At 42.4% G+C, this 19,381-nt stretch overlaps 1 protein-coding gene across 6 annotated transcripts; it reads left to right on the plus strand.

Moving 5' to 3' along the window:
* Positions 1–527: 527 nt before the first annotated feature.
* Enpp4 (ectonucleotide pyrophosphatase/phosphodiesterase 4 (putative)) lies at positions 528–18,294 on the plus strand. 6 transcript variants are annotated; one of them, XM_005389842.2, is made up of 6 exons: positions 528–601; positions 3,429–4,053; positions 5,369–5,450; positions 11,592–12,450; positions 13,300–13,470; positions 15,252–18,294. In XM_005389842.2, exons 4-6 carry the CDS (start codon positions 11,625–11,627, stop codon positions 15,614–15,616), a joined length of 1,362 nt encoding a protein of 453 aa, XP_005389899.1. In that variant the 5' UTR covers positions 528–601; positions 3,429–4,053; positions 5,369–5,450; positions 11,592–11,624; the 3' UTR covers positions 15,617–18,294. The 6 variants fall into 6 exon arrangements, with proteins under 6 accessions (XP_005389899.1, XP_005389902.1, XP_005389897.1 ...); XM_005389840.2 differs by lacking the exons at positions 528–601; positions 3,429–4,053 and adding an exon at positions 4,434–4,675; XM_005389841.2 differs by lacking the exons at positions 528–601; positions 3,429–4,053 and adding an exon at positions 4,811–4,917.
* Positions 18,295–19,381: the final 1,087 nt, after the last annotated feature.

Raw genomic sequence — 19,381 nt, forward strand, 5'->3', positions numbered from 1 at the left:
GAGGGCAGGGGCAGAATCTTACTTATTTTTGAATCCTTTGAAAAAGTCAGCACTTTGCCCTGGTCCACATAAAAGAGCCTCAGAAAAAATTTTTGTACTGTTTCTTTCTCTTTAGTTTGAAAAAAGTTCTCTTAGACTGAAGAATGTGTAATAGGAAATAATACATGGTGGCTTATACAGGATCATTTGAACAGTATTTAAAAGTAGTGTAATCTCAGTCTCAATTGCAATTATTCAAACGTAATCTTGCTGAAAATAGGGTAAGTGGGGAGTTTCAAACTTTCAAAATCATCGACGTGCTAGGATTCATAAGGTCCATTCCCCTTGTATATGTAAGATGAAGCCTTCATTACGTTTTCTTCACATCTAATATATATTAATAAGTGAAGTTTAAAATATGTTCCTCGTGATTTGAAATTCTTTAGTTTCAGTTTTGCGGTTGTTTAATTACAAGTGAGCAGTGGGAAGGAATTGTTTTTCTTTGGGCAGGGCGTGGCTTTTGTTCTGAAACCTTTTTCCTGTAAATTCTAACTTCTGACCTAACTCCTGCCAACAATATGTCACAAGGAGGAGTTTCAGAGAGAAATAGCTGCATTGAAAGGTAGGTCTTTAACTTTGAAAACAAGATAGAAATGTTAAAATATTTTTAAAGAACAAATACCAAATCTTAGGCTAGTTTGTGGGAGGAAAAGAAACTATCTCTGCTTCCAAATCTGACATTTCTGTGGAGACAAAGACTAGAGGGGGGGGGGGCTAGTTTGAGTGAATGTACCAAGTCTGTTCATTCATTTGTAAGGAACATATTCAGGCTATTGTTTCTCATTTCAGTCTCTAAGGCAAAATGGGCTTGAAGCCTCTCTATATGAAGTTCCCTTTTCAAAAGCTGAGTTGAAGGAACACTGTCAGTGAAAGCTATTACTTTGTCTACCTAAACAAGACAATATTTTTATCTAAAAATCACATTAGAAATGTGAATTTTGCTGTTCCATTTTGTCATAAATTTCTAGAGGGACTCTAGTGGACTTTGTGTAGGCAGCCCCACACCTCCTGTACCTGATTCCCATCTAGGAAAATCTTTGTGTTTGGGAAAAAACACTCGGCCATTGCTCAGCAGCGTGTGGATGCAATTATTGGTAATGTCATATTCTTTGCTGGATTATATTTAGGCCAGTGACTACTCTAGCCAAAGTAACCAAGCGGGTGGTGGCTTGGTTGCTGGAGGTTAAGAGAGAGGGGAAAAAAAACAAACCCTGCAAGTCACTTCTCTCACACAGTGGATGTGGTTCCTGTTGCCACTGGTAGTTATCTTTACCACTAAAGGAACAAGAAGTCAACAGTAGTATTAAGAGCTGAGTGGAAAGCTAGAAAGAATTCAGCACACACTCAAAACTGAGTTGCTAATTCAACTAGGCCTGAAGTCTGCCTCGCTCTTCTGGAGTCTATGATTCACAAGGCCACAAATATCCTTATTCCTCATATCCACTTGAAACAGATTTCAATGACAGTTGAAATTATGCATGTTTTGGGGAAAATGGAAGTCTGGTGTCATTTTGTCCCTGTGTGTCTGACCACTTAAGCTTATACAGGTAGGTGACCAGACTGCATGGGACTCCCTGGTCTGACCCAGCCACATAGGTAATGGCAGTGTGTACAGGAAATACTCTGATGACCAGCCAGCTGCTGTCTTCACTGCATGTGTCACTGATGTGGCAGTCAATTTTGTCTACTCTTTAAGCAATCATGCCACTAGTGAGTGAATAAACAGAATACTCATATTCCCTAAATGCCAAAAAAATGTAACTTCCGCTAAACTGGATTTTACATAAATTTTCTTGGAGCTTGGTCTTACCCTATGTTCAAACTGGAGAGCATTGTTTGGGTCAGAATGAGGATAACTGCTAACACTTACATGGTCAAATACTGTGCTTACAACTGAACTTGCTTTACCTCATTTCACAGGAATCCTAAGAGGCTGGCACTGTAACAGGTTCTGTTGTGCAGATGAGGAAATCAATTCTCAAATAGGTGGGGACCATTTCCAGAGACCATTCCACTAAGGAGAGGCAGACTATTCAAATTCAGTCCTGGGAAGATTTAGGATTGAACTAATGGCCTCCTATCACCTTAATATTATTATTCCTTAGTTGGACTGATCAGGCCCATAATCTCCCAAATGAAGGGATGGTGAAGGCTTAAATAAATGAATCCAGCGGTATGATTTTAGGACTCCAGGAGACAAAATCTGAGATTCTCTGGGGGCTAAGACAAAGATCTTCTCTGGGCAGCCCCTGTTTATTTAGTTTTCAAAACAAGGGAGGTGAATACTGAAGAAAGTTGGGAATCGCTCAAGGGCTTCTCTAAGTAAGACGTGTTAAGTTAGGAGAACTATGTTATCTCCGGGAAGGTCTCCACCCAGGAGTGAGATACCTGCAGCTATAGTCTTTATCTAGTTAATTGAGGCTGGAGCCAGGTATCCTTAGCTGTGACCTTGTCTTGTCCTTTGCTTCACTGGCCACTACAGACCTCAGTCAGTTGGGACTAGTGGTTTACTTACTATAAGTCCACCGCTCATCTCCAGACAAGGGGTCTAGGCCTTGGACAACTCACAAGTAAACATGAAAAGCCCATTGGTTAATATTAAATCCTGCTCAGCACTGCTTCGTAGTGTTCTCCATCTGCCTCCACCATCCCTTCAGTCTCACAGCCCTTGGATCTAAGATGCCTCAGTTCACCAATGAACAGGCAAGTCTTGACTCTGGAATTAACTGATCAAGTCACAAACTAATAGCCAATAGACTAATTCTAGTCCCTATTGTCTCCCCAGATGCCTCCATAATCTTGCTGGGCATGGTAGCACATGCCTGTAATCCCAGCACTCTGGAGGCTGAGGCAGGAGAGTCGTTGTGAGTTAGAGGCCAGCCTGGGCTACAAAGTGAGCTCAAGGGAAGCCTGAACCACATAGCGAGACCCTGTCTCAAAAGGATCCCTCCAAAAAACAAACTACTCTCAAGCTCAGACCAAAGGACCCAACCTAAGATTTTGCTATCTAAGGTCTGCTACTACAGGGTACATATCCAGGTAATGGGTTTACAGCTATTAAGGCCTTAACAGTTGTTATGGTTTATATTTAGATGCCCCTTAAGAGCCTCCCAGGCTCAGAGAAACGACTTTTGTAGGAGGATTTCGCTACAGGTGATTTGCTATTAGGAGGTGGGGCCTGATTGGGAGAGGCAGGTCACACTGGAGGTAGAACCTGAAAGGGTATAGCTCTCTCCCCTGCTCCTTCATTCTTTTCTGTTTCCTGGTCACCATGATGTGAGCAGCTTTCCTTGCCCTAGGTCCTTTCTCCATGCCATTTCTGTATTTAAGCTATGGACTGAAACTTTTCAATCGTGAGCCTGAACAAACCTCTCCTCCTTTTGTTCCAGCAATGGAGAAAGTGGCTAAGACAACATCTGAGGATACTGCCTATGGCCAAGGTTCTTATTCATTGAGTTAGACTTTTTTGAGCATCTGTGGAAGATAGTGAACAAGAAAGAAAATATTCTCCCGGAACTTGCACTTTAATGGTGGGGAGATGGAGAGGCAGGGTGCAACAAGCCTGGAGCACCTTGAAGCACTCCATTAAGTTAAATAATGATTTACTAGTACTTCTATGCCAGGTTCTGTGTTTGGCGATGCAGATCCAGAAAACATCCTATTCTCGCTTAACCAACTGTGCCCGATCAGCACAAGTGTAAGCAGATCCGCCTGTGTTTGGTAAGGCGTCTTTCTGCTAAGTTTATAGAGTTCTGTTATCCAAATGTTGGACCAATCTTCCTATGAAAGACAGGAGCATAGCCAACATACATATCTAATAAGAAAAGGGTTTGTCTCTCGTCTGTGTAAAAAGACAAAATTATAGAACATTTAACTTGAAATCTTAGCTGGCCTTTATTGGGGTTTTGCAACTGGGCAACCACCGTTTTGTCCACAAGCAATGCTGGACCAACAGGTTTATGGACGAATGGCCGAGGACAGCAGACAGAAGGAAAAACTACTTTCCTGGTGAAGGTGAGTAAGCAGCTGGGACGTCCTGGCTGCCGTCGACACCTGCTTCTCTGGAGATCTAGTCTTGGCCTGGGACCCTGCAGGACCCTAATCTGGGGCGCACCATAGAGAATGCGAGGAGTGAGAACGACTTCAGCTTGCCCCCTGTCAAGGACTTTAGGAACTCATCGGGTTCCAGGCCCCCTAAGAGCACCTAACCTAGAGCTAAGAACGAGGCGTGGGGCGAGACAGGACGCGTTTTTCCTCCTCCGTGCGATTCAGCTTCGCTAGGGCACCTGTCTCCAGGGGTATGTAAGTCTAACCAATCAGCAATGGAGTTACATCCGATGCCGTCTCCGATATCCAATAGGAGGAAGCGTCTCAGACTCGTAGACCCTGGCACCCCGCGGCTGCGCATAGTTGAGGCGCCCAGGGCAGCGTAAGACCCCGGGCGGCTGTGACCCAGGCGCGCGTGTGCGACTGCGCAGGCGCCACCGGAGGAGCCGGCCTCGCCCCCTCGCAAGGGTCTCCCGCGCCTCCGGGCATCCGCAGGCGCCGCATGAGTGGGCGCCGAGCTTGCGGGCCGAGCTTTTCGAAGGGAAGGTCATCCTCCCCGTTCCACGGGAGTTTTACGGAAACGGAGATGGTGAGGCCCGGGCCGTGTCCTGCTGGGCACCCGCGTTCCGGTGCGCCAGTGGTCACGTCCGAGGGTACCGGAGGAGAGAGGCCGGGCGGACGCGGGAGGGGTCGGAGGTCACGGGGTCAGGGGTTACAGGGTGCGGCGGACCGCGGTGCGGGGTGGAGGCGGGGTCGGTGGCCCGGACCTTGGGTTTGCGGTGACTCTCCTGGCTCCTGCCGGGCTGCACCTGCCTGAGTAGCGGAGCTTAGGTTAGTGAAGTATATGTGATTCGATAATTATATGTAAAACCGATTTTCTAGGACGCAAGCGGGCCAGAGAGTGAGCTATACCGCTTAAGGGCTTTTTATGGCCGGACACAGGGTTAAGCCCTGTACGAACAACGCTTCCTTCCCTAGTCCCAACAGTCCAGTAAACGAATAGCGTCCTGGTTGGGGCGGGGAAGTGCAGAGACCGGTTGGAGACTGTGTCCGGGATCCTGCGGGGCGATAGACAGGTGCGCAGGTCACCACGCCCAGCTCGGGCTTTGGTGAACCCCCAGGCGACCTGGGGGGAGCCCCAGTTCCTGGAGGAAATCAACCGCTGCTTTCGGTACTGTCGTTCACGTCTTCCTTTTTTTTACGGATTGCTTCAAAATGTTTTAAGGATACTAAGAGCTTGAGAGTTCTTCTCGCCTCACTTGTTCCTTCTCTCTCCTTTTAGTTACAAAATAAAATTTGCAAGAAGTTCTGATGGAAACACAAGGATTACATGGAGAGGGGTACCTTATTATGTAGAAAGTCAAGTAAGTGGAACTGCTTGGAAGGTGCTCGAAAATTTTGTTTCGAAAATTGGAGAACAATTCAAAATCCTGAACTTTTAACGTGAGAATGTTTTTCAGGGAGCGATTCTCGGAGCATAATCTTAGGTGAACATATAAGTTGTCTTTATGTTCAATGTTATTTTGAAGCCATTTAGGAACTTCATTGTACTACAGAGCAGGTGACATGCTAATAGTGACAAATGTCTTTCACCATATCCTTTCTTCCTTTTTTGGGTGGAGCACCGGGGATCGAACTCAGGACTTTGGGTTTGCCGGGCAGGCGCTGTGCACCATATCCTTTTGAGACTTCCCGTGGTCTCACATGGGCTGTGAATGCCAGTGAGAGCTGACATGCAGCATATCCCAGCAGGAAAGACGTTCCAGAGGAGATGGGGGTGTTCTGCCCCTTGAATTGGAGGGAGATACATTGCATGTTTTGGTGTGAAAAATGACAGAATTTCTCCCCATATTTTTAACAGTTTCATTCCTTAAAGCTTCATTTTCATTGTTTAAAAGTACTTGAGAATTTTTCACTGGTTGGTGATGTATAGTTTAACAGTAGCTGTTAGAATGAAGCAGAATGTGGTGGTTTTAGATCCTGGCACTGCTAACAAAAGAGGCAGATATTCTGGCAAGTGGAGTTCTGTTACTAGTTTGAGGATTATTGCCCGGCTTACTGAGGGCATGAATTTAGTAAGAGCTGATTGCTTTCTGAGCTCAACCAGTCACTGGAATTGAGCATCGTATGTAAAAGGAGATTAGACTAAATTATTCATAATTTATTTTAGTTTCACAGTAACGTTCTTCTGCCTGTCATGGTATAGATTACCCCCGCCCCCAAAACAGCAGCCCTGTAACTAGAGGGAAAAGAGGAAATTGATTATCACAACCTGATTATTTGATTATGACTGAATTACAACAGTCCTTTATTTATTCTACATACAATTCCCTTAACAGGTAATTTGCAGGTATTTTCTAATTCTTAAGTTGTCTTTACATTTGCTTGATGGCATCCTTTGAAGCGCAAATCTTTTTTTGGATTAAATCCAATTTATTGCTCTCTTTTTTTTAATTGTGGTTTTGATGTGGTATCTACAAGAAGGTTTTGTCTGTTCCAGGGTTGTGAAGAGTTGATTCTGTGGGGCTGGGGATTTAGCTCAGCGGCACAGCGCCTGCCTGGCAAGCGCAACATTGTGAGTTTGATTCCCGGTACCGGGGGGAAAAAAAAAAAAAAGAGTTGATCCTGTCTTTTCCTCTAAGAGCTTTATAGCTGTCATTCTCAATTTAGATCTGTGGTCACTTTTAAGCTAATTGTTATGTGTGTTAGGAGTTGGGTACTCTGGTTTTGCAGGTGGATCCCTAGTTGTCCTTGCACCATTGGTTGAATTGTCTCCGCACCCCCTTTCTCCTGGAGGTTACTTTATTGGAAAAATGGTTGACATCCTGTGATGTCCCATTTGTAGTAATTCCTCTAAACGTTTAGTTCTTTTTTGTTGTTGGTTTTTTTTTCCGGTACTGGGGATGGAATTCATGACCTTGCGCTTGCCGGGCAGGCGCTGTGTCGCTGAGCTAAATCCCCAGCCCCCTAAACGTTTAGTTCTTAAAAAAAAAATACAGTGTATGAATCTTGAGGACCATGTTACAAAGAAGCCTTGATGTTGTAGAACAAAGTTGATTTAAGTGTAAAGCATGTGTTTTACTTGTCTGATTCATTATTTTGATTATTTATGCCCTGTCTTGAGTATTAGATATTTGAAAAATATAAAGCATTTATTTCTCCTGATACATGACATGTGCATATATTTTTGTGTTATATATTTAGTTATATTAGATATTTGTTGGATGACTTTTTTAAAAATGACCTAAAAGTGTCTGAGCAACACTTCATGTTTAGAAAGTAATTTTAGGATGTTCTAGAAACACAAACTCTTGTGGAAGAGCTATAATAGGCCACCTATAGGTTCTCAAGATTAATGATAATACTGTTTTACATGTCATTGTTACATTGAGATATGGTGAATGAACACAAAGGCTAGCAGTTATTTCTGTACCTCTCACAGCAATTTCCAGGCAGGTTGGATCTGAGTTCTGGCAGGGCTCACATGCTAGACTGAGGTATCTGGACTTTTTGTGTAGGAAGGGGTTCCTTTGAACTTTTTACTTATTTATTTATATTTGTTTTTGTCTTTTTGAGACAGGGTCTCACTATGCAGTTCAGGCTGACCTTGAGCTCACTTTGTAGCCCAGGTTGGTCTCGGACTATAAACAATCCTCCTGCCTCAGCCTCCCGAGTGCTGGGATTACAGGTGTGTGCCACCACACCCAACTCTTTACATTTATTTTTTAGGAAAGTATCTTGACAGCTGTGGTGAGGAAGATTAAGTTGGCAGTGGGTGTCGGGTAAGAAAGGGGAAGGTGACGAAGATAGGAGAGCGGGTAAAAAGGTGCATAGCCCTGGAGAGCTGTTGAGGACCTGACCCGAGGAGCACATGGCAGCAGGAGGGGCTGCTGTGGAACAGGTTCCTGACTTGCACTAGGGAGAACTGCATCTGAGTCTCTCAGATGTACAGGCTGGACGACTCTGCTTTGACCTAGCTTCTCCGCTGATTCTTGCGTGTCCCCAAATGTATTAGATGACCCGAGGCAGGGCAGCTGGCCTGGCAGCTGATGGAGAGCTCCCTGGCCCAAGAGAATGGGAAGTGGTTTGAAAGGGTCGGAAAACTAAGGAAAGGGAAAGGTTTGGGAGCGTGATGACGTACGCATTCTGACGTACATCCGATTGGATTTGGCAGCAGAGTGGTTTTTGCAGTGAGATTGTGTGGGAATGTAGAATGGTTACTCAGGCAAAGAGCCAGGCAAGTAAATAATTTTTTAAAATTAAATCTATAACTGCTTTTTCCCCTTGAAAAGATACTGTCACCTCCTTGCTGTTTTAAATTTGTTCTGTTAATGAAATCAAATATTTGAGTATGAGGAACTAGCTGTGTTCAGGGGCACTGAGCTAAATTCCCAGCCGTTTTTATTTTTATTTTGAGATAGGGTCTCATGAAACTGCCCTGCTTGGCCTCTGACTTGCCATCCTCCAGCCTCAGCCTCCTAAGTATCTGAGATTACCACACCCAGGTCACTCCAAGCTTTCATGGAGACCTGCCTGCCTTTGCAGAAATTCCAGAATTACTGAAACCTAGGACATAATGTTGTTGTCTGACTGAGCCCAGTTAAAAATGACTGAGGCAGGATTTAGGTTGTGCATAAACACTGTGCCACAGACACACTGAATGAAAGGGAAGTAGCCCTGCCTAGGTTCTTACAGCTGGGATTGTTGGGCTGTGGTCTGGCTGTGTCTGTGTGAGTTCTTTTCTGCTCACTAGGATTCTTATTCTGGTTTCTTGGATGGCACCAGAGACAGATGCTCCATGCCCCACCCTCAGAAAGCTGCTATCTCTGATTTAAATGGTAGAGGTTTTTTCAGACCCAAAGATCCTCACAAACTCTGGTCTTTGGTCTTCAGGACTTGAAGTCACTGTTTTTCAGAGGGGGTCCCAGCTTCAATCCATAAGTATCTGACTGACCACCACACCACAGATCAAAAGAGGAAAGCCTCTGCCTTTAGGTAGTTGTGGTGTACTTGCGAGAAAGAAGAATCCACAGTAAGTGGCTTACAAGTGTAATTATTCTGTTGGTAGCTGGCTGCTGTCCAAGATGTGTACCTCTGCACCTCACTGGCGTCTTCTCACTCTGAAATAGTGAACCCCTACACCTCAGTCTGACCACGGCCGTTGCAGCTTTGCCTGGCTTCACATGTCTGTTCTCTGAGCTCATCAGAATCCCCGGGCCAGAACCAGTTCAGCCCCAGGGCTGCAGCTGTAGTCCCAGTGTCTTCAGAGTGTGCGGCCTCACGTTTCTCTCTCTCTCTCTCTCTCTCTCTCTCTCTCTCTCTCTCTCTCTCTCTCTCTCTCTCGTGTGTGTGTGTGTGTGTGTGTGTGTGTGTGTGTATGTGTGTTACAGGAATTGAAGCCAGGGCCTCATGCATGCTAGGCAACCACTCCACAATTGTACTGTATCCCCAAGACCTTTCTATTTTATTTTGGGACAGGGCCTGATGATGTTGCCCAGGTTGACTTTTGGGTTTGTGATCCTCCTGCCTCAGCCTCTCAAGGAGCTGGGATTGAATGGGTGCATGATTGCACCTGGCTATATAGTCTATCTTTCTAGAGAACAAAGAAGATGGAGTGTGATGGTTTTTTAATCAGTGAATTGTTTTTAAAAAAAACAAACAATTTAGAAACACCTCTGAACCTGGGTTATTAAGAGTTAAGTCATGGACAGCAAAATGGCAATTTAAGAGGGAGGAGATGATGAAATTTATTTCAACAGCTGTTGCATTTCTTCAGAAGTCTCTGTGGCATCCATGACCCTCTGACTTATTAGTCACTGTCGTGTGAATACTAGGGCAGGTAGAGACTGAGTTGAGACTTTTTCTCAAATAACTCCTGCCTGCCTGCCTTCCTTCCTTCCTTCCTTCCTTCCATCCATCCATCCATCCATCCATCCATCCATCCATCCTACCCTCCCACCTGCCCGCCTGCCCGCCTGCCTGCCTACCAGCCTGCCTTCCTTCTGATGCGGCAAGCGAGTTCAGTGAGAAAGGCACTCACAAGAAACTGAAAAGGGAGGAACGAATAAAGCTTTATTGAGCCATCTGACGGACAGTTCTCTAACCAGGAGCCAGAGAAGATGTCCACCCCAATCTGGGTCTCACCTGAAGTACATTTTAGGTTTCCTTAGTAACCATTACCTCATTTCTGCCTGGGCAATTTAGCAAGATGTGTATCAAAGTAAAAAATGAAAAATGGGGATACTGGATATGTAACTCAGTGAGAAGGCCCTGGGTTCTCATTCTATAAGAATGTCACACAATTATCACAAAGTTTACTTCTTCCCCAAAGCTTTCAGACAGCCAAATTCCAAATGACCATTGCAGTTTAACTTTTAGCCTGCTTCCCAATTTGTCCTGTTTGTTCTATTCCCATTTTGTGACTGCTGTCCTTTAAATGGGTTGATAACTAACCAAGGCAAGGGGTGAAAATTGGGGGTCAACTACAGCTTAAGTGAACTTAAGTGACTTCTCTTAATATGGAGTTAAAAACAGAAAAGTGGAGTCTCTCTTGCCCTATGCCTGCCTGCCTGCCTGCCTTCCTTCCTTCCTTCCTTCTCTCCTTCCCTCCCTCCTTCCCTTTCCTTCCTTCCTTCCTTCTCTTTTCTTTCTTTCTTTCTTTCTTTCTTTCTTTCTTTCTTTCTTTCTTTCTTTCTTTCTTTCTTTCTTTCTTTCCTTCCCTCTTCCCTCTCTCCCTCCCTCCCTCCCTCCCTTCTTTCTTTCTCTGTCTCCCTTTTTTTCTTTTGTTTTTTCTTTGGGTATTGGGGACTGAACCCAGGGCCTTCTCATTGAGTTACATATCCAGTATCCCCATTTTTCATTTTTTACTTTGATACACATTTTGCTAAATTGCCCAGGCTGGGCATGAGCTTGCAGTGTTCCTGCCTCAGTTTTGCAGAGTACTAGCTTTACGGGCATGTGCCTTTGTACCCCGCTGCATTTTATTTATTATTCCTCTTTTTCTGCCAGTGGTTTTCAGTAAGGACTGCAGTAGAGCTGATGTAGTCAGATTTCCACCTACTATGTCTGTGGGCCAAAGGAACTATAGCGTTCTATTCAGTAAACTAGAAAAATAACCTGTCTCCTTGGAGCCTCGGAAAACTTGGTATTTGTATTTTATACAGAAGAATCAGTTTTTCTTCATTTTTTCTAAGTTGAAAGAATAATTTCTGCTGCTGTGGACAAGCAGGGCAGCTATGTAGGAGTATTTATGGGGGGCAGGGAATGGCCCTTTTCCCTTTCATTGTGAGGAATGTACGAGGAGGAAATGGGGCCAGTACACATTGAATTTGTATCTACTCCGACTTTAGCTTATTTAAGTGACGTCTGTTTTTTAAATTAACGTAGGTAATGCTGGCATATAAAGTTTGTGAACGTTGCTCCTCTGTTGTCCTCTGTTGGCTGTACTTCCGAAACTTAACGAACACACAGCAGCATGACTACTTACGGCTGTGTCTCCTGTCTAGGAGCCCTGATCGCTGACCTGCTGCACGCTCACGATGACCTTCCTCGCGCTGCTCATGTTTTCCGGCTTCGTGACTGGCTGTACAGGGAACTCTTCCGATAGTTTGCCGCCCAGGTTGCTGCTGGTGTCCTTTGATGGCTTCAGAGCTGACTATCTGCAGAACTACGAATTCCCTCACCTCCAGAATTTTATTAAAGAAGGTGTCTTGGTAGAACATGTTAAAAATGTTTTTATCACAAAAACATTCCCAAACCACTACAGCATCGTGACAGGCTTGTATGAGGAAAGCCATGGCATCGTAGCCAATTCTATGTATGACTCGGTCACAAAGAAATATTTTTCTGACTCCAATGACAAGGACCCTTTCTGGTGGAATGAGGCAGTCCCCATCTGGGTGACAAACCAGCTTCAGGAGAATAGGTCGAGCGCTGCTGCTATGTGGCCTGGCACCGACGTCCGCATTCACAACACCACCCCTTCCTATTTTATGAATTACAGCCCCTCGGTAACTTTTAAGGAGAGGCTAAACAACATCACCGCATGGCTCAGCACTTCCAACCCACCGGTCACTTTTGCCACGCTCTACTGGGAGGAACCAGATGCCAGTGGCCACAAATACGGACCTGATGATAAAGAAAACATGCCCCGGGTGTTGAAGGAAGTTGACGATCACATCGGTGTCCTCGTCCAGAAACTCAAAATGTCAGGGTTGTGGGAAAGTCTCAACGTGATCATTACAAGTGACCACGGGATGTCGCAGTGTTCTGAGAGCAGATTGATAAACTTGGATCTCTGCATTGATCGTTCAGACTACAGCCTCATAGATTTGACCCCTGTGGCTGCAATACTTCCCAAAATAAGTAAGTGGACTTAGCTGAGTGACTGCTACCTGGGTGGTACACTGACTAAGGAGGGAGGGTGTATGGAGAAATGGTGCTCTGGCTCCTTGCGGTCTGGGATCCATATACCTGCTCACTTTGGTGCTCTCCCCCAGTATACACCTGTGAGCAGGTGGTGTATGGATTAGGTTTGAAGTGATTTTTCCTCTGCATCTTACTGTATTTCTCAATTATCCACACTAAAGGAAAAAGGAAGTTTATGTCCTTAAGACATTCACAATAGGGCTGTAATTCATGTCTTCCTGGTGGGAGACTCTGTTTTCAACATGATGCATTCTTGCTGGCTTGAACTACCAGTGGTACCTGTGTGATTCAATCCTTCCGTGCCACCCTTTTGTTCAAGCCACCCGATGGGATACTCATGCCTGTACCGCTGGTGGTTCATGCCAGTGGGAATGTGTTAAAAAAAAATCTTTGATCTTTAGTGTAAAACATACTTTTCGTTCAATCATAGAATTAGTAATTGGTAGTAATACATAATTAGTTTCTGTTTACTTAGAAGTTCAGTATGAAAGTAATACCCATCCTATAAAAGTGATGAGGTATGTGAATGCTTGGAAGGTATATGTTTGTGTGTCTCCATCCCAAACATGATCACATAATTCTCTGTTGTTTTAAGAATTAAAAGTGGGCCAGGGATATAGCTCAGTGGCACAAGCACATGCCTGGCAAGTGCAAGGTCCTGAGTTCGATTCCCGGTACCAAAAAAAAAAGAATTAAAAGTGTTTTAATGGATGACATTATCCAAAATTTATTTCCAGTTCAGCGTGTTTTTCCTTGTCAGTTGAACTGTCTTTCCTTTTTTTATAGATATAACAGAAGTTTATGACAAACTAAAAAATTGTAGCCCTCACATGAATGTTTATCTCAAAGAAGATATTCCTAACAGATTTAATTACCAACATAATGATCGAATCCAGCCTATTGTTTTGGTTGCTGATGAAGGGTGGACAATTGTACGAAATAAATCATTATCAAAATGTAAGTATTTAGGGTATTTCTGTTGTATCCTAGGGGACCCACCATACATTGCTTTGTTCGGAGGATAATTTGATTTAGATATATTTGCCCGGGATTATAGGTTACTCTTGTTAGGATTTGAATGCAGTCTGCAATAACCACAGTTTCATTCTTAGATTATAAGGATGGGTAACCTTAAAAGTATAGTTTTGCTTCCTTACTAATACTGTGGTTACTGTCAGTAATTTTCAAGATTGCTTCTCCTAATTTGTAGAAAATAAAGGGGAAGTAAGCCAAGCTAAAAAGGGAAATTAGCTACCTCAAATTTCTTTTATGCTATGTGTTAAAAATTTATCTGTAATCCTGAGTCTTTCCCCAATGATAAAATCATTTCCTTGATCGCCTATATTTAGACCTATATTTTCTATATTTAGACCACTGAGCAAGAACCAGAAAGTAAACAAAAAAATCCACCAGTAAACAAAATAGACCTACTAACATTTCTGCTAAAACAGAAATGTATGGGTCTTCCTCCAGTGAAGCTAATTTTTCTGCATTTACCTTCAGTTTTAATACTTTTTTTAAATCTCATTTTGTAGTCCATAGCAGGGATCAGCACATTTTTCTCAAAGGGCCAGATAATAAATATTTTAGGTGTTGTGGACCAGCTGGTGCCTGAGCTACTCAGCCATGCTGTCATATATGAGTTGAAGTAGACTGCTCCCATGAACTGGTTTACACAAACATGGGCTGGAGCTTGTACACCCCACTACATCAGTGAAAGATAAGACAGACTCAGAGTTAGTGGAGTTTATATATCATTTATCTTTATGTTATTTTATATACTCAGTGTTGCAAACCTATAAAATATAGGAAAGAGAACAAAAGCATTCCATAATCCCTCAATACAGAGACAGACAAATACTGTGGGAGTTTCCTCCTCATTTTCTTTCTGTTATTTGTATATGTATATTGTATTATTGAATTATACCTGTTCTTTTTGTCATATTAATCGTGTTATTTTTATTATGAAATATTTCAAATACAATTAGAGAATAACAAACACGATACACATGCAGTTATCTTTACTTATTATGAAAGTGAGAATGTACTAAATGCAGCTGAGGTATACAAAAAGACAGCTTTTGTTAAAATAAAGCCAAAAATCGGGACTTCGGTATTGGAGGTTCATCAGGGACCTGTTTATCCTCTTTTTCTCTGAGTTACATCTTTACATGGGTCCCAAGTGGGTGTCATCTGCCTTCATTCCACATTCAATACCAGAACCTGTTGTGTGGAGCTCTGAATCTGGCCCCCCGTAGTGCGGTGCTTGCTGGCTGTCAGCCAGTCTTGCGTTCTGCCCTTTAGTTCTTGTCACAGGAGCACTGGAGGAGGCAGGGGTTTCTCTCCCTGGGCCAGCAGGACCCTCAGCCTCACTGTTCTTTCTATCACTGCTGCTCTGCAGTTTGAGTTTTGCAGACAGTGGTAGAAGTTGGGAGGTGGTCTCTCGGGTTAGGGCTGAGAGGTGAGAACATCCTCTTGAGAAGTAGAGTCAGCAATCTGAGGTCAGACCCAGGGGAAGAGGGATTGCCTGTGAAACAGGGAACCCGGCTGAGCTGGAGGAAAGGCATATTTTTTAACTCTGGCTCCTGTCATAATGGATGGGAGTTAGGATGAATTTATAAAGCTGTATACAACTTATGAAGTGAGTGTACTTATTCCTGAAGCAAGCTGTTCTTTAATAAGAGGTTACTAACCTGTTAGTAACTGATGTTACTAACACCATGTTGTTCTTTTCTCAGTAGGTGACCATGGCTATGATAATTCTTTGCCTGCTATGCATCCATTTCTAGCTGCTCATGGTCCTGCCTTTCACAGAGGCTACAAGCAGAGCACCATGGACATCGTGGATATTTACCCAATGATGTGCCACATCCTGGGGTTAAAACCACAGCCTAATAATGGAACCCTGGGGCACACCAAGTGCTTACTAGTTGACCAGTGGTGCATTCATCTCCCGGAAGCCATCGGGATTGTCATTGGCGCGCTGTTGGTGTTGACCACGCTCACATGCCTCGTAATACTCATGCAGAATAGACTCTCTGCACCCCGCCCCTTTTCCCGACTTCAACTACAAGACGACGACGATGATCCTTTAATTGAGTAATAGGCTGGGATTTCTACAAGCTGTCTTTGATCAATCTCAAAACTAAGGATACATTCAAGGAATAGTGTTATAACCATGAAAAAGTATGCTTTCAAAGACAGCTTAGACCAGGCATGCTAACAGTATTTTGTGTTTCCTTGTGTTTTGGTGTATTCCTAATACAAACAACCTTAACTGTAGTAGAGTTGCTAGTTAATCTGTTAACACCATCTGTTTCTCTACATAGCTTTTCCAGAGAAAAATACCACCTTTTTTTTTTTTTGCAGTGAAGATGATACATCTTTAAATGAAAATATACCAAAGTTTAGTAGGCATGTTTTTCTAATAAATTTATACATTTGTAAATGAAACAATTTGTGAATTTTGTGTATGAGAGAAAAAAGTTTTCTATATTTTTGTAGTTGCCTTTAACACGTGCATAGTGAGGCCATAATTCTGTCTTGCTGCTGGGTGGCTCTGAACCACTGTGGCATGTACATGACTGTCCCATTGGGCCACTTGGGACACTTGTGTATGTACTACTGGTGGTTCAAGCCAGCTGGAACATGTTACTCAGTTTTTATCCCAAGTAAACCCTTGAGGTGGGAAATTCTGTGATGGTTAATAAAATCGGTTAGCCAGGCCCCTAAAAATGTGGCGTAGGAAGAAACCACTTTAAGAGAAGCTATGAAAAGATGAACAAAACCATCAGCAGCATGTGATACAAACCTCAGTTGGCACCATTGTATCTTTATGGAGATGCTTAAGCCTTTGAGGTTTCAGAAGTTGAATCTTCTGAAGATTATTGCTTATAAATCAGAAGAAAGTAGAGAAAATGCGTTTCTCCGTGTTGAATGCCTTTGTGTTGTGTGCGCTTATGCGTGACTCTGCACATGTGCCTATTTGCAGGCATGCACTGATGTTCTGCGACACTGTGGGAAGCCCCAGGGGACTAGACTGTGGTCAGCCATCCTCTCCCCTAGAACACAGCTCTCAGGAAAGGTTATTTTTGCACTGTATATTTATTTACTTTTACCTAACTCACGAAGTCCTAATTTTAAAAACTCCTTAATTTTTGTTATTTCTAGCTTTCTCATATTGTTTACTGTAACTTGAAGTATCCAAGGGCTATACAAAATGTATGACCTGAATACAAATCTGATTTTGATTGTGTCAAATGAAGAGAGATTTCTGTATTTACCTTTGGGGCTTTTTATCTTACTTTGTAGACAATAGAGTAGCAAAGAGATCTGAAGTGAAATTTAGTGTCTTCGGATCTTTGTACCATCCATGTGTTAAGTGGTGGGATAGACTCATGCTGGCTGTTCACTTGGATATCTGGATCACAACTTTGGTAACTGTTTTTCACATACATAGCTGATCTACAGTAAGTATACAGCCCAGGTATACATTGCTTACCTGTGATGTCAGTCATCAAACATAGCACATGTCCTGGTGGGTCACTGCTAACTTCCTGAGCCAGATATCTGTTACATTTGGAGTTTTTAGGGTGTGTTTCTGAACCCCACATAAAGCATCCATGCTACTGGTCATAAATTTAACTGTATTAAAAACAGTAGAGGACTGATTGCTTTGGAATAAATTTTCAAGACTTTTGTCTTTACATGCAATAGTTATAATAAAGGTAAATAGTTGTACTAAATAAAATAGACAATTTCCTTTCCACTTTGATTTCTTTTTAAAAAATATCAAAGAACTGCCATATTTTAAATCTTTTTTTTTTTTTTAAGTGGTCTACACTTTCAAAACAGCAGTGGACTATTTGATACTAGTTAGTGGGTTTTAGTGTCTGGACGGTTTCAGTGATTGCATCAGCTTGGTCGATGGTTGTGAGACTTAGAAATCCATTTACAAGGCGTCTAGCTGTGAGTGGATTTGGTGTAGAATGGAATGAGCCAGTTGTCAGGCAGGGCCTTAACTCTTCTATATAGGACTTTTAATTCTATTTGCTATTTCATTCTCAAAAGGTGAAATTATGTAAATTTTAAGGTATATTTCAGTGAGATCAAAATAGTATTTGTTTAATCAGAGACATATGTATATCATATTAAACATGGTACTAATTCACTTGTCTCTAAGAAAATTATCACAAAGCCAATGACTCCTGTAGTGACTGAGAAATCTTTTAGTAAAACTAGTAGCTTCTGGCTCGGTGTGTCTCTTATTAAGTGATTATTACTCCCGTGCTGCTGTATTTTTTGGGCAGTGGGAAACATTTGACTCCAGTTAAGGGTTCACTCTTTTGGACCACAGTGCTCAGAGGTAATTGGAAAGTTGGTTATTTTTTGTTAATTCACTGGGTGAATTCAGGATAAATGTTTAATTGTGCTGCTGTTATTAATGTATAAGTTTTTTTCTGGCAAACAGCAATAGAATAAAAATACTTCAATGCCTTGTGCTCTAGGCTTTGTAGTATTAGCTGATTAGGCTTCCTTTAAGAATTCACAAATGAGTTATTGGAACATTAAAGAATTAAAATCCCTTTGCACTGTTGTTCGGTGTTTTCTTCCCTCACCTGTGTCTTGTATACTTCCAGGAAGATTATGTTTAATTCCTTTTATTTGTAGGGCTTTGCTACACTGTTAATATATAAGATTACAAATGAAGGACAACCATTAGATGTCAAGTTTATATTTATTGTCAATTCTTAGAGTGTAAATAAAAATAAGTGCTTTAAATAAAATCCTAAGTAGTGCCTTAAAGAAAAATATATTTTGACTATATTGAGTTCATGGCTAATGATGTTGCTTATGATTTAAAAAATAATGTGAATAAAATCTACCAAAACATTTTACTGTAATTATTTTATATAAAAGTGCACTGTCAGTGGTTTTTAAATTTGTCACCTTTTGGCAGAAAATATAGTGTGATAGATGTTGGGACTTCTGTAATTTTGCAAAAATTTTCATAAGCATTTATCATAGATTTTTTTTAATGTAAACTAGGATTAAGGATATAACATTTAACCAAAATTTTAAAATATGGGGTCCAGCATGAGGTTCTCTTTGGAAAGGAAGCCAAGATAAATTTGCAGCGCTTCCAAACTATAATTTATTGGCTTACAAAGAAGGGGAGAAGTTTTATAAGCTGATTATAAAACAGAAAGTTGTATTTAAACTTTGTTTTGCATGTAGCTGTGGGCATTTAATAACTTACTCAAATGAATATAGTCAGTGAAGTTCCCTCCAATGAGCAGTGATCATTCATTTGCTTTTTTATACTCGGTGAACCATGGTAGGAACTGTGGGAAAACAGAATAAAAGGTGCTCTTTTTACTCTGGAGGGGTCAGCTGAAAAGAGGAGCTTTATACCTGTAGGTTTCCTGTGTCTGCTTATGGTTCACCTGCTGCTGCTGAGCCTGGTCTCCAGAACTCTTTTCCAGGCCTGTGCAATCTGCTGACTGTGTGTGTGTGTGTGTGTGTGTGTGTGTGTGTGTGTGTGTGTGGACCATTGCAAGTGCTGAAAGTATCAGTGTTCTGACTCACATCCTATAGGAAGAGCTGCCCGAAAGGCAAGCACAATCTATATCCACAGAGTAAGCCAAATGCTGTCCTGATCTGATTTCACATTAAACCTAACACTGACTTCCCCTGACAGCTCTCTGATGACACACAGGTACATAAACATCTCCTGTCCATATCTCCCTCTGCAGGAGAAATCTGAATTACTAGTCATCTGATCAGTGTTTTACCATACCCACCATACCCAGCCTCACCACCATAGACTAGAGCAACGTAAAGCATCCATAAGAATTGGTATAGGCGC

This window comes from Chinchilla lanigera, unplaced genomic scaffold, assembly GCF_000276665.1.
Source record: "Chinchilla lanigera isolate Chin_1 unplaced genomic scaffold, ChiLan1.0 scaffold00036, whole genome shotgun sequence".
In the NCBI taxonomy this organism is placed as follows: domain Eukaryota; kingdom Metazoa; phylum Chordata; class Mammalia; order Rodentia; family Chinchillidae; genus Chinchilla; species Chinchilla lanigera.